The 14,582-nt window shown below is 40.2% G+C and overlaps 3 protein-coding genes across 3 annotated transcripts in view; 2 read left to right on the plus strand and 1 right to left on the minus strand.

Moving 5' to 3' along the window:
* LOC132864072 (zinc finger protein 354C-like) overlaps window positions 1-14,582 on the plus strand; it is a 232,810-nt gene that overhangs the window by 18,830 nt on the left and 199,398 nt on the right. The gene's annotated exons all lie outside the window — the stretch shown is intronic.
* LOC132864296 (zinc finger and SCAN domain-containing protein 2-like) lies at window positions 2,247-5,803 on the minus strand. The gene is made up of 4 exons (XM_060897665.1): window positions 5,345-5,803; window positions 4,672-4,799; window positions 4,509-4,587; window positions 2,247-3,932 (listed from the first exon to the last, which is right to left on the minus strand). Exons 1-4 carry the CDS (start codon window positions 5,601-5,603, stop codon window positions 2,983-2,985), a joined length of 1,416 nt encoding a protein of 471 aa, XP_060753648.1. The 5' UTR covers window positions 5,604-5,803; the 3' UTR covers window positions 2,247-2,982.
* Window positions 10,577-14,461, plus strand: trim35-13 (tripartite motif containing 35-13). The gene is given in 7 exon segments (XM_060897298.1): window positions 10,577-10,598; window positions 10,601-11,010; window positions 11,789-11,884; window positions 12,098-12,328; window positions 12,475-12,497; window positions 12,637-12,755; window positions 13,915-14,461. Coding segments are annotated over 7 exon segments (1,440 nt in total). The 3' UTR covers window positions 14,454-14,461.

Genomic DNA, 14,582 nt, shown 5'->3' on the forward strand with positions numbered 1-14,582 from the left:
CCTAATCCGGTATGTGATTTATGGAATATGAGCCAATATGTCAGTTCAAGTGTAGTCATAATATGGTTGTGTGAGTTATGAGGATCAGCGATAAATAAGAGCAATTACGTATACCCTGGATATTCGATGTTAACCTCAGCAACATAGCCAGAGGTTCAATCGGCACTTTTAAGGGGACGGGGGGCAACCCTGAGTAGTTCCCCTGTACAATATAAAATATGGTGAGCTAGTGCTGTTTGTAATAACAGAAGAGAAGGGAGAAACATACAAGTCAAATGTTTACCCAAGTCAAAAAATATGGACCCACATAAAATCTTTCTAAACAGCTGTGGCTATACTATCTTGGGCTAAGATAGTAGGGAGAACATTCTCCACTTCTATCGGCCCAGAACCTCTGCCGATATTTTACAGTCTACATTGAGCAAAGATGTAGGCCATAATGAGCCACAGTTCAGAGGGTCTTTCCCTTTTTTAGGTAAAACTGAGTTTGAATGTGTGTGTGAGGCAGCCTATAGAGAATGATTCCTCTAGTGCAACATGTAGCAGAAGTATTATTCATTCATTCATCTTCTACCGCTTATCCGAACTACCTCGGGTCACGGGGAGCCTGTGCCTATCTCAGGCGTCATCGGGCATAAAGGCAGGATACACCCTGGACGGAGTGCCAACCCATCACAAGGCACACACACACTCACACACACTCACGCAATCACACACTACGGACAATTTTCCAGAGATGCAAATCAACCTACTATGCATGTCTTTGGACCGGGGGAGGAAACCGGAGTACCCGGAGGAAACCCCCGAGGCACGGGGAGAACATGCAAACTCCACACACACAAGGCGGATGCGGGAATCGAACCCCCAACCCTGGAGGTGTGAGGCGAACGTGCTAACCACTAAGCCACCATGCTCCCCTGTCCTTTAAACATTTTTTTTAAAATTCTACCGTAAAGCCATCTGGCCCAGGAGCGTTTGAGTTTTGTACATTTGAGTGTGCTATATTAAGTTCTTCTAAATTAGGATAGGAAATTTCTCCAATTTTACATTATCGTCAAATGAAATTTGGGGTATTTTAATGGAATTAAAAAACGATCAAGTTCGAAAGGGTTATAGTCAATTTCAGATGAATACAGGGCCATATAGAACTGTTCAGACTCATCACTGGTGAACCTGCCATCATCCCTAAATATGGATGTTAAAGTATTTGTAGTCGAGTGCTGTCTTATCTGTCGAGCGAGAATTTACCCAGATTTGTCCGAATATTCATATAATTTAGAGCGAGATCGGAGCAAAAGTCTTTCTGCCTGTTCGGATGTTATTAGATCGGTCTTAATTGAACAATAAGGTCATTAGGTGCTGGTTTCTTTTTTTTCCACTCCCAAAGTGTAGCTTTATTAACATCTGAGGGGTCACTGGGATACATCAGAAAGAGTGTAATTATTAAAGTGCCATGTCTTCTGAATTGGTCATTGGGGAAAAGCTAATTCAATGCAACTGAGCCATGATCCGAAATTACTATAGATTCTTATTTAGATTCAGTAACAGCAGTTAAAATTATACTTTCTATTAAGAAGTAAGCGATTCATGATTGTCAACGATACAAGCGGGAGAAAAAAATGCTAAAGGTTTGCATATAAGAAACACCATGGATGGGAAAAGTTATAGGTCTCCAAAACAGTTGTCCCAAGTTTACAGCATTGCTTAATGGGTGAGAAACAGATGCCTGCCTCCATCTGAGATGTTTCTAACAACTGTACACAGTAGACCAAGTAAACATGAACAAATCTCAATGTCAAACGAACACCTTGACCCCAATCCACCCACCAAAAGCTCCTTCCATACGTTCACCATCTTAAAACGTCTTTTAACACACACTCGTTCTATTCTTTATTATCTTGTTGAAAAAAGAGCTTCATAAAGCCATCTAGTTTTTAACCAGTAATTGTACAGAATTATAATGACTAGTTTAACAAAAAAGGTCAACAAAGTGAACAAGATATTTTAATTTAAACAAACAGTCTAAAATTCTAATTTTAAAATCAAATTAAATACGTTTTGCACTGTTTTGTAAACTAAAGCAGTTTTAAGAAACCTTGTATTTCGTACGTATTAAATTAACGTAAATCAAATGGTTTATTAATTGCTTTAATGTTTTTTGTGTGTATTTATGTGTAATAATAAGTGTGTGTGTATTCTTGAAGCTATGTAGATGATGCTTCATATCATCACACAACACCAGATTTTTTTAAAATACATCATATATTTAAAGTCGGTACATAAAATCCATACTACTGATGCAATTTTTTTTTTTTAAAACAAATGTACAATGATTAACTATTGACCTAGAAAGGAGATGCTGAGATTAAAGCTTTATGCCTGAGCCACACTGTGACTTTTTCACCATCCTAAGTAAGACATAATGACTGGCACCATTTTCCTTGTGGTTCTGGATCTTACTTTAAGAATAAAACACTGCAAGCTTTCAGGTTATTCTCAGGAATCTTTAACTATCCTGACTCTAAGCGAGCAGGAGTTTAGCTTGATCAGGATACAACACTGCTGAATTGTGAATATGGAAATATGGCAATTTTTCTTTTGTAACGGAGAAACAAAGCCATTGTTAACAAGTTCTGCATGTCTAGTAAAAAAAAAACCAAGATGATTGGTGGCTGTGTTACATCTGTATAAGCTCAGATGATGTTAAGCAGGATGATCTTCTTCGTACTTGCCTTTGTTTAGATGTTTAACGTTGTCCACCTCTGCATTAATAGTTTTTTAAATAATTTAGAACGATTCTATTCTCGTCTAGTGTGGCTCAGGCATTTGTTACACAAACATTCTCACGTTCTTGTTAAAAACCACGAGACTTGCTAAAACGGACAAACATAAAGACAGAAAATGAAACAAATCTGATTTTAAAAAGTTTCATTATACTGCAAGTAAAAAACAAAACAAAAACAAAATACATTAATAACAAAATCACTGCCATTTTTCAGCAGAGTTCCTCATCCTGCCGTTGATCTTGCTGTGAATCGCCAGGTGGTGAGTCAGGTTGCCTTTCTGGGTGAAGCTTTTTCCGCAGATGGAGCAGATGTACGGCCGTTCTCCCTTGTGGATGCGCTCGTGAGTGGTGAGGTTTCCTTTCTGCGAGAAGCCTCTTCCGCAGAAGCTGCAGGTGTGAGGCCTCTCTCCCGTGTGCACGGCGTAGTGGACCTTCAGGTTGGCTTTAGAGTGAAAATATTTGCCACACACTTCGCAGTGGAACCTCATGTCCGCAGTTTTGGCCAGAGTTTTTCCCGGAGGCAGACACTTGTGTGTTCGGAGGAGGTTCTTTTGAGGAAAGGTGACCTTGCAGGTTCGACAGGTGTGCACGCTTTGCTTTTGGTGACTCTTCATGTGCAGTGTAAGACCGTTCCGTCGCATGAACGTCTTCCCGCATTCGGGACAGGTGAAGTCCGTCTTGCCCGAGTCGTCACCCGGACCGGGTTGCTGATTAATATTGAATCTGTCAAAGTAATTAAAAATCTGACCTCCTTCTTCTCCTCCTGAGCCAGCCAGAAACTCTGAATCGTTTAAAATGTCCTGCTCCACCTCTGGCTCCACTTCGTCCTGCCTCTTGAACGTGGCAGATCCTCCCTGTGCACCATCCATAAACTCGATGGGCATGCAGTGCTGCTCGAACCCCAGCCGATCTGCATCCTCCTCGTCATCGTCGTCATCGCCGGAAACTATGACATGCTGAATCGTGCCGTCCATAGAGATCAGCCTCGTCGCGGAGGCTCTCGGAGAATCTGGCATCATGGTATCGACATCTGAGGGCTCCGGAAGTCCCGCAGATACGAAGCATATGTCGTCGTCGTCACCCACATCTTCTGAGACGTTGTGAGGATCCGGTGATGTGGATGACATCTTTCTTCTGTTCCCTGATGCTGAATTGAGGGAAAACAGATTCATCATTAATAACTAACCCAATATTAATGTTTCGCAAATGATCAACTTACAGAAGACGGAGCAGTAGAAATGGAAAATCAGTTCATTTTGCTGTGAATGGATTTTTGAAGTAGTGCACCAATTCGGTGTAATGCGATTGGTCAGGAATTTAACGCGTGCACATTTTATTTTGGTTTCTTTCAAGTCTTTTTTTTTTGTATCTCTGTAAAAGCACAGTCACTCTACATTTTTGGTTCCATTGACTTTTGTTCATAAGCATGCAAATGCTGGAGACCAGAAATATGAGCTCACGGTGAAGAAGATTCAGATGGAGGAAACTCTGAATACAGCCACGACGTAATGTCCTGTTTTATACAACAAACTTTTTTATAATACAGTTGAGGTCATATCTGGTTACTGCCAAAATTTGCAACAATCTCTGAAAAAAAAAACACGCTCAAAATCTAGTGTGACTGCACTTTTAGTCATGTAAAAAAGTTAAAAAAAAAAAAAAAAATAATTCTCAAATCAAACATTGACTATAAAGCAATAAATGTGTTTATTTTCCATCTTACTTGGACTGATGATGCAAATTTCCTGTTCAGAAACCTCCTCCTTGATTGCACGCACGCTGCCGTCATCGTCGTTTTCAGGCTACGACAAAGAAGCAAAACAGTTAACATGCTTCGCTTAGACTGTGAAAGAATACAGTTTAAGAAAAAAGGCAGGACATATGACCTCGTCAGACACGTTCGTCTCCACCTCTGGCTCCACCTCCACCGCCTCCTCTTCTGTCCTGGGCCTCCCGTCCCACAGACTGGAGCACCACTCCTTCCCGAAGATGCCGTTAATGGATGGTGGAGCGTCTGATGTTTCGGAGAAAGAGAATTAGATTAACACGATGAGCGTTATTTGGGTGATGCTACACGACACTGACGTGGTAGTGTGTGTGCGATGTTGGGATGAGTGAATCAAGGGAATTCAGTCTCCTGCTTGGTGAATGATCACCTACAGTACAAGGGGTGTGTGTGTGTGTGTGTGTGTGTGTGTGTGTGTGTGTGTGTGGTTTCTTAACTGGTCTATTATTAGGCACCTTGAGCAGATGTTAGTAACTATCCTTGTCCTGAACACCAGTGTTCATCATTTTGTAAACAGTTTGTGGTCTCACGATCATAAAACAATCCTACAAGTCATTTTATTCTGTCTTCTTTACTTTATTACTGACCAGAAAAAACAGCCTCACTTATCACAGTCTGATAGGCAAAGTGAACTGCGCATGCGCACAAAAAGAAACCGTAACTCTGAAAAGTTGGTCGATTTGTCAGCACCCAGAAGTGACCTGTAACGACAGGTGGACGAGTTAAAGTAATAACCAGGCGTTATATGAGGAAAGAGAAAAGAAAACCGGTACCTTCCGACGTCTGAATGTAGACAGACCGACAGCTCTTACGCGAAATGCGCGTTCCCGCTTTCCGCAGAGTTTGCACTTCGCTCTCGAGCACGCGCATTTTGTCCCCGAGCGCCGCGTTGTCGTGAAGCGCGCGCTCCAGCTCCAGTCGTAAAGATGCCAAGTCGCTGTCTACGATTTTACAGATCTGCCTCACGACCGCTCTGCTCATGATCTCCATGATGGAGTTCAGCTGGGTTTGAAAACAACGCGGCTCGGCCATGGCGAGAGAAACACTCGCGCGTTTAGACTCTCCACAAGAAATCCTTTATTTTGTTTGTTTTTTTTTTTAACCGGAAAGAGAAGAAAAACGACCAGAAAATAAACAAATAAACTGTATCAAACGAGTCTCAATCGCGTCTAAAACGCATCATAAAACCGCGACTACAGTAAAGAAGCAGATGTGTATGCGGAGTTACCACAGACTCTATCAACAATAGGAAATAAAGTTGATTTCACTTCCGGGATTTTTTTATTTTTATTTTTCAAAATAAAAGTCTCGAATGACCCATAATTATAGACAACTCGGCCCCTTTTAGCTTGTGTGCTGTTTTTGGAGGTTTTTGTTTGGGACTTGATTTGGTTTAGGGGAGGCGTGTTAGAGAGTTGTTTATTTTTTGGGAGGTATTTTTATATTTATTTGGAAGAAATGTTGTTTATAGGTGTTTGGGTTATGAGAGATTTAAAGTATAAAGTATCACACTGGTTGGCACGGGCAAGAGTAAAAAAGGTTTCACAGTTTATTGTGTTCTGCCACGCAGAAGGACCCAACACTCCTCATGTAGCATGAGAGAGGAAGGGCTCCGATCCTTGATTACGTCAAGATTTTATAGACAGGATTCAAACAAAGGCTTAGTGGTTAGCATGTTCGCCTCACACCTCCAGGGTTGTGGGTTCGATTCCTGCCTCCGCCTTGTGTGTGTGGAGTTTGCATGTTCTCCCCGTGCCTCGGGGGTTTCCTCCGGGTACTCCGGTTTCCTCCCCCGGTCCAAAGACATGCATGGTAGGTTGATTGGCATCTCTGGAAAATTGTCCGTAGTGTGTGATTGTGTGAGTGAATGAGTGTGTGTGTGTGTGTGTGTGCCCTGCGATGGGTTGGCACTCCGTCCAGGCTCCCCGTGACCCGAGGTAGTTCGGATAAGCGGTAAAAAATGAGAGATTCAAACAAAGAAGACATGTAAAAGCAAAACATCATCAATCGTTGAATGCTTAAATGCACAATGCCTGCTCATCCCCTGATCAAGCTAATCTGGTCTTACCAAAGTCTAATAGAAGGTCTACTAGTAGCTGTTTATGCCTAAGTCCCGACAACTCGTCTCCAGTCCCCTCTGCCCTTGTCATAATCTAAGAAAACAACCGCTGGCAATGACAATTTCTAGTCACAATAACTACCAGTGACGAGCAAAGAAAGACAAGGCCTTACAAACATCTCTAAAGTAAAAATGTCCACCACAATAGACATATTTATTTAGGTGTTTTTGGCACTTGTTTTGTCAGACACACAAGGTGTGTGTCTGAAGATTGTTTATATTTTGAGAGGCGTGTTAATATATCGTGAGGTGTTTGGTGTTGTTTTGAGAGGAGTGTTAATATTTTGAGAAATGGACACCCAGGAATTGTATTCCGTACATATAAAATGTTTTTTTTTTTTTTGCTACCACCACCACTCCAGGTTTACTGTAACCCATTGTGAAATGCAAACAGAGTCTTATTTTTATAATCATTGACAAACGTGTATTAAGATTTGTTTATAAGTAACGTTTCATTATCCACAAAGAAATATCTCTGAACTTGCATCTTACAAATGATTGAAATATATGCACGATCATTTGTATCTAACATATTTTTGAGGAAGTTGTGTCCCTTTTTAAAAATGCATCATACTTTATAAACTGTAAAACACTTGGAGTCTTCACTTTCACACCCAGACGTTACACCATCATGACATTTCCCCTTCTTTAAAAAAAAGCATGTAATTTTCTCGTATATTTAATGACGTCGTATTTTTCTCTGTGCTCTCTTTAAAGACGCACTTTTAATGTGACATCATTTCCGTCCATTTGTTTCCACTTCAAGATCTTTTGTTGCTTTTTTGTTAGCCAGAGGACTTTGGCTGAATCCTGCTTTATATCCGGTCACGTGTTTCATTCCTCTACAGCCACCAAAGAAGATCTTAAGAGGTTTTGTTGTGAGATTGAGGCCTCTTGATGTTGAACGAGGACAAAGACGACTGGAAACGAAACGTTGTGGACATTTATAAAACAAGATATCTCATGTGATTCCAAACAGAATATTCTAGAAATTAATTGTAAGCAAACAATATTTCAAATATTTACACTTGAAAACGTGTTTAACATTTGAAACTAAGTTTCCCCTCCTCAGACAAAAATCTAAGGTTTTGTTGCTTCATTTTGCTCATAAATGATTTGTAACATGATTGAAATTTTTTTATGCCTAGACTTTCTTGAATTAGCCCAAGCATCCATAAAAACATTTTTTTTTCCAATAAAGAATTTACGAGCTTGTACTTTCACAGTGACTTCATCAAACAATATCACAATACCGCTGAACATAAGAGAACGATGCAGCATGAAAATGTGAATCGTGGAACGTGCCAATTATTTCACAGGGGTGGATACGCATTGTGTCCTGTGTGAGATGTGTAACAGATTCACAGATTAGTGAAGAATGAATAAGATTTCTGTAGTATTTAATGTTTTATTGTTATATTTCAAGTTAAGGTGTAGTTTTAGCGATCTGGGCTGTTAATGGCTCAGATGGTATTTTCTGCTCTAACATTTTTTCATATAATTTTTCTCTCCTTTTTTGCTGATCTGTTATATTCTGTTTCAAGCTCAAAAGAAACCATTGTTTTATGAATCATTTCCACCGATTATGAAGCACAACCTGATCCACCGTTACATTTCTCTCACTCGCCAGAAACTTGAACAGCTTCCCATCATTTACCATTTTTTATTTTTAAACTGTTACTTATTTATAAACAGCACGCGAAGAGGAAAGGGTCAAATATCTATGCACTGGGGCTCAAAGGTCACAGGGAACATCACAGTAACTCAAGCTGACTCTATAGATGGTTACAGACGCTTCAGGTTTTACATAGTTCTGGCAAAACAGAGGCTGAAGGCACAAGTCCAAATTTGTAGACATATTTAGTACGTTGTCTCTGAGGTACCGAGCTAACTCACTGACGAGTCTCTGGAGTTGACTGTTATCTATCATGCATCATCAGGGAAAAGCCCAGACTTAAATGTTTAGTCTGTGATTTGTTAACATGTTTACAGACCTGTAATAATCACAGAATAATTTACATTTGTTTTTTAGATAAACACTATAATTTAGATTCTACAATGTAATAAACCTTATTAGTTTCCTCATTTCAGGCTTCTCTTTGTAGTTTTCTGATCTGAAAATAAGCTCCGCCCACCAGACCTCAGCTGTTTACCTTCTACAAAAAGTAAATGCACTTTTCACTATTTATATCTATTAGACATCATACAGATGCATTTGAATATGAAAAATAAATGATATGAAAAATCTTTTTTTTATTAATGTAGCAAACAAAACCAAAGATAAGGTGGTGGAATGAACTTCCCCTAGAGGTCCGGACAGCTGAGTCACTGGCTATTTTCAAGCGGCGGTTGAAGACCTACTTATTCAGGAAACACTTCAACTAGCACTTCTTTCCTTATCTTTTGCATTTAAAAAAAACAAACAAAAAAAAAAAAAACCATTAATGGTATCTTAAGTATGTATCTTAGTGAGCCAGCATTAATGTATTCAATGCTAGAGATTTAAGCACTTATGTACGTCGCTCTGGATAAGGGCATCTGCCAAATGCTGTAAATGTAAATGATATGTGAAACACATAAAATAATTTGAAGGCTATAACGAAAATTGCATTAAGGACGTACAAACACTCACTTTTTTTTTTTTAATAATAATTGAAATTCTCCTCACATTACAGGATATGATATTACTCAGTGGTCTACAACATCCAACCAATCAGAACAACTCATGAGATTCGGTTAGGGAATGATATCAAACATTTTGCAGTGGAGTTCCTTTTAAGTGTAAAAAAAACCCTCAGCAGATTTATTGTATGGTCCCAATCAAAATACTCAAAGATTAGTTTCAATATTCAAATCTAATTCAACTCAGTCAGCAAATGGCTACAACAAAAAGGAACCGTATCTATTACTGGTCTTCAAAGTTCAACAAGGTTCTGTGGACTGGTTAAAGATCTGTCTTGTAGTTCTACTTGTAACATCAACCGATGTTTAGTCATCATTCTTCTATATAACGTGTATACACTAGAACAAAATATTTCTTTAGGACCATAATGCAAAAACACAATAGTAGAGAAGGACGGTATACCAGACTAGATAATGTGCTAACACACAACAGGACAAATGAAACTATGTACAAAACATACAGATCTACACAAATCCTTAGAAGCTTCATGGTGGTAGGATTCAAAGCACATGCTTTGAGGAACTTTGAATGGATGTTCTGTTCAGACTGTTTACAAGTTTAATTTAATTTAATTCAATTCAAATTTTGTCATTTGTCAGAAAACAGAAAGTCACTAATGAGCAAGACAGAGGTGACGGTGGTGAGGAACAACTCCCTGTGATGACAAGACAAAGAAACCTTCGGTCAAAGTGAACATCTTTTGGGTGACTCTGGATCATGGGACTATAAATCATTATAACTTGTTCTTTTAGCTTGCTACTGTAGTGCTTAGTATGAGAACTGAAATTTTGAAGATTGTAGCTTGTTACTACTTTAGAACGTAGTTTAGTTCAAGGCTCAAGCTTATCTGGTCCAACATATGCTGTCTATATTTATCCAAACCACTCGTCTCATGTTGTAATTCACTTGCTAATGTGCTGTATATAATCAGTTGCCATGTGCCTTAAACACTCTTCACAGATGATCCTCCAAGACGAAGTCAATAATCACCTTCGAGTGAATCCCCTCCAGCTACTTTGGTTTCACTCTGATGTTTACACGCAACTCGTTTGCATTATCCCCTTCTGAAGATTCAGTGAATATGTAGGTCTGGGTGACGAGTATCAAGCGCCAGATCGGAAGTCAAATTCCTAGGACTCAAAATGCATGACTCATGATGAGGTAGAGACCCTAGGAGGTGTGGTTGGAGCACAGTAACCCTATATGAACCTCACCATTAATGCTCGGCTCTCAAAGACACAATGACCACCAGGCACTCTAAGGTCGGAGATGACCTCTCCTGCCCATTATGCGGGAAGATTTTTCAAGAGCCTGTGGTGCTTTTCTGCAAACATAGATTCTGTAGACCCTGCCTGGAGAAAAGCTGGGGTGGAGGTGGAGAATCCTGCGAATGTCCACTCTGCTGCCAGCCTTCATCCATGGGGGAACTCATAGTGAACACAATGCTCAAGAAAACCTGTGAAGGTTATCTGAAAGAACAGCGCAAGAGTAACCCCTTTGCCTGCAAGGAACATGGTGAATCTCTGACCTTATTCTGTCTGGAAGATCTACAGCCTACATGTGTTGAGTGCAAAGATTCAGGAAACCACAAAGGGCACAGATTATACTGTTTGGAAGAGGCTTCGCAAGATTGTAAGGTATGTTTAGAGGAAAAAATAAGTAAGAGCTTAGACTACATCACGATTCACGGGTCTGTTAAAAAGGTATTCCTGGTATAAACTTTCAATTCAAGAAATAAATTAATTTGGCTGGGAATGTAAATGCAAGCTCGGTCTTGTTCACTTTTTCACCGTAGCAAAAACATACCTGTTTAAATACAGTAAGAGAAATTTAATCTTGAGTGAGTTCTATGATTAGTTTTGAAGCCATAGGTTCCACCTTTATTCTTCAGATCAGCCAAGTGACAGATCTATTATTGCAAAGATGCAAATGACTGATTAATATGACATGCTATTAGCAAAAACCATTAGGATATTAATGTAACATTTGGCTTGATTCAGTTACACAGAAACCGATACTGCTGGTACTTCACAAGGCTTCGTTCTCTACTAATAATATCCCTGTATTTTTATTGGCCCTGGCAGGGAGCCGCCTGAAAAAGCTGAAACTGGATTCCTGGTGCTTTCTCAAGTGTTTGTCACTCTGCATGTTACTTGACTTCTTTGACTTCAAGACTAGGGTGAGGGTAATGCCGGGGCAGCAGTGCCTGAGCTTGCATCACCATAGCCGTGTCTTCTTGCCTTATACAAATGCTATGACAGCTATGAGATTCCCCAAGCAGGAAGAGTGTACCTCATGCTCCACTGGCTTAAAATATATTGAAGGAAACATGCCCTGATGGCTAAAAAAATGATGGCTATGTAAAACTTCATAATCTTGAAATCCAAATCTGAATATTTTTCCATTCTATTTCAGGCTGAACTGAAGACTGCTTTAAAGCCACTGCAGGACAAGCTGAAGTTCTCCAGGAATGTTAAATCCACGTTTGATCTAACAGCAGAACACATCAAGGTACTTTCTTACCATCTGAACCTATTTGGCTAGCAATGGAAGTACACACATTACTATGAAGAAAATCACCTATATAATGTCTGTGCATTTTATGTTCTTTTTGGCTTACGAGAAAATTCGCTCAGAAATTGACTGATAAATGGTGGGCCAATAATTGTTAGGAAATTTGGTATTTCTTCAATAATGAAACCTGGTGTGCTATTGCTATTATAGAGACAGGCTGAACACGCAGAGAGGCAGATCAGAGAGGAGTTTGAAGCACTGCACCAGTTCCTTCGAGAAGAAGAAGCTGCCAAACTCTCTGAACTGAAGAAAGAGGAGACGGAGAAGAGTGAGACCATAATGGTAAAGATTGAAGAGATGGAAAATGAAATCACATCCCTCACAAACACCATCAGGTATATCGAAAAGGAGATGAGCTCTCAGGATATCCCTTTCCTCCAGGTAAAATCATTTATGAAATCGATTGTGGGCTTTCTATATTACCCAGTAGCCTTGTTTATAGATTTCTTTTTTGTTTACCTCATCCTTAAAGGTGTTTATAAGACCATGTAGTAGTTTTTGGTAAGGTATTTTTTATTCCTTTCTAGAATTACAAGGAAACCATAAAGAGGTATGTTAACCTTCAGACTGTTCTCTCTCTCTCTCTCTCTCTCTCTCTCTCAACATTCCACAAACTCAGAGATACATATGATATACTGATATTCAACTCTCCATCATTCATCAAGTGATATTATCACCACTATGTGCAGAACTTGGCAGATACCCCAGGAACCACAGATGATATCAGGGTCTTTGGTTGACATATCCAAACATTTAGGCTCTTTAAAATTTAACATCTGGGAGAAGATGAAGAATATCATCCAGTATAGTAAGTATACATGGTATATAGCAGTTATAGATATTGGTTTATATTTTGAATATATTTATATTTTGCATGACCTAAGAAGATGACACTAACCAAAATGAATGACCCATCCTGACTGACTTGAATATTAAGTTTTATAACCAACATGTGATCTTCAGTGGTACAGTATTCAAGATTCATGCCAATACCATCATTATCATTCATTCATTCATTCATTTTCTACCGCTTATCCGAACTACCTCGGGTCACGGGGAGCCTGTGCCTATCTCAGGCGTCATTGGGCATCAAGGCAGGATACACCCTGGACGGAGTGCCAACCCATTGCAGGGCACATACACACTCATTCACTCACGCAATCACACACTACGGACAATTTTTCAGAGATGCCAATCAACCTTCCATGCATGTCTTTGGACCGGGGGAGGAAACCGGAGTACCCGGAGGAAACCCCCAAGGCACGGGGAGAACATGCAAACTCCACACGCACAAGGTGGAGGCGGAAATCGAACCCCGACCCTGGAGGTGTGAGGGAAACATGCTAACTACTAAGCCACCGCCATCATTATCATCATATCTTAAATTCCTAACTAATCTGACATAACTTTGCGTCCTATGTGTGCACCACTGTATCCACTACTACACTGGAATCTCCATTAATACAACATTGCTGGGGTTTGCCTCAAAACCTACATTGAGGTTGATCGATGAATTGTCCACAGCATGTGAATGGGTGTGTGTGTGAGTGATTGTGTCCTGAAATTTGTTGGTGTCCTACCACCTTGTGCCCTAATTGACCTGGGATAGACCCCAGATTCCCTGCAAACCCTGTGTAGTATAAGTATACAGAAAATAGATTTATGCTTATGCTTATGATCTGTGAAATATTTTCTCCTATTAAACACCAATTTTACCAGCAATAACAGCGTCTCCCTAACAGTTTTGAAGATGCCTAATTAACCAGAGAATGCAACAACTTCACGATAATCCACAAACCTCACTAAGACTTAACTGCTAATAAAACTATTAAACTGGAAGTCTGTGTTGCATTTAAATTAATCTGTTTGAATAATTTGATGTCAAGCCTATGAAAAATAAGTGAGGGCCTTGAAGCACAATAGCCAAGCCCACATTTTTATGAATTTGAAACCTTTTACACGTGCAGCTCCTGTGACTTTGGACCCGAACACAGCAGCAAGCTGTTTCCAGCTGTCAGAGGACCTAACAACACTTCAGTGCTGCTCCCAGATCTTCAAGCTCCCAGACAATCCAGAGCGCTTCGATGTCAGTGCAGAGATGCTGGGAGCTGAGGGCTTTCGCTCGGGCAAACACAGCTGGGATGTGGAAGTCAAAAACAACACCTACTGGGTGATTGGAGTAGCCAGTGAATCGGTGAAGAGGAAAGGCAAGAACATACTGACGCCCGCAGAGGGGTTCTGGACTATTCGCTTGCGGAACGGTGAGTACAAGGCTTGCTCGGCACCGTGGTCATCGCTAACCATGAGCAGTCAGCCGGACGTGGTGAGGGTGGTGCTGGATATGGACAGGTCGAAGGTGACGTTCTATGATCCGAGAGAGAGGACGCCACTCTACACGTTCACAGACATCATCTCACCACGAGTGTTTCCTTACTTCTGCAGTGCCTGTAAGGAGCATCCGCTCAAAGTACTCCCAATGAGTGTGTACGTTAAAGTGGGTCACTAGTCCTCACTAACTCTGGAATTTATTGACATGGGAAAGTAACAGAATAAAAGTAAAAAATAGTGGTGGAAAGAGAACTGAAAAGTTGTACTCATATACAAGTACTGTTACATTGCTGAAATGATAATCACT

This window comes from Tachysurus vachellii, chromosome 21 (assembly GCF_030014155.1).
Source record: "Tachysurus vachellii isolate PV-2020 chromosome 21, HZAU_Pvac_v1, whole genome shotgun sequence".
Taxonomy (NCBI): domain Eukaryota; kingdom Metazoa; phylum Chordata; class Actinopteri; order Siluriformes; family Bagridae; genus Tachysurus; species Tachysurus vachellii.

Excerpts from the sequence above, each read along its gene's own strand:
- LOC132864296 (XM_060897665.1), bottom strand. The coding sequence starts at position 5,603 with ATGGCCGAGCCGCGTTGTTTTCAAACCCAGCTGAACTCCATCATGGAG. Across the intron at positions 4,800-5,344 it reads CTACATTCAGACGTCGGAAG|ACGCTCCACCATCCATTAAC; the intron begins GTACCGGTTTTC and ends CCGAAACATCAG. Across the intron at positions 4,588-4,671 it reads AGACGAACGTGTCTGACGAG|CCTGAAAACGACGATGACGG; the intron begins GTCATATGTCCT and ends TCTTTGTCGTAG.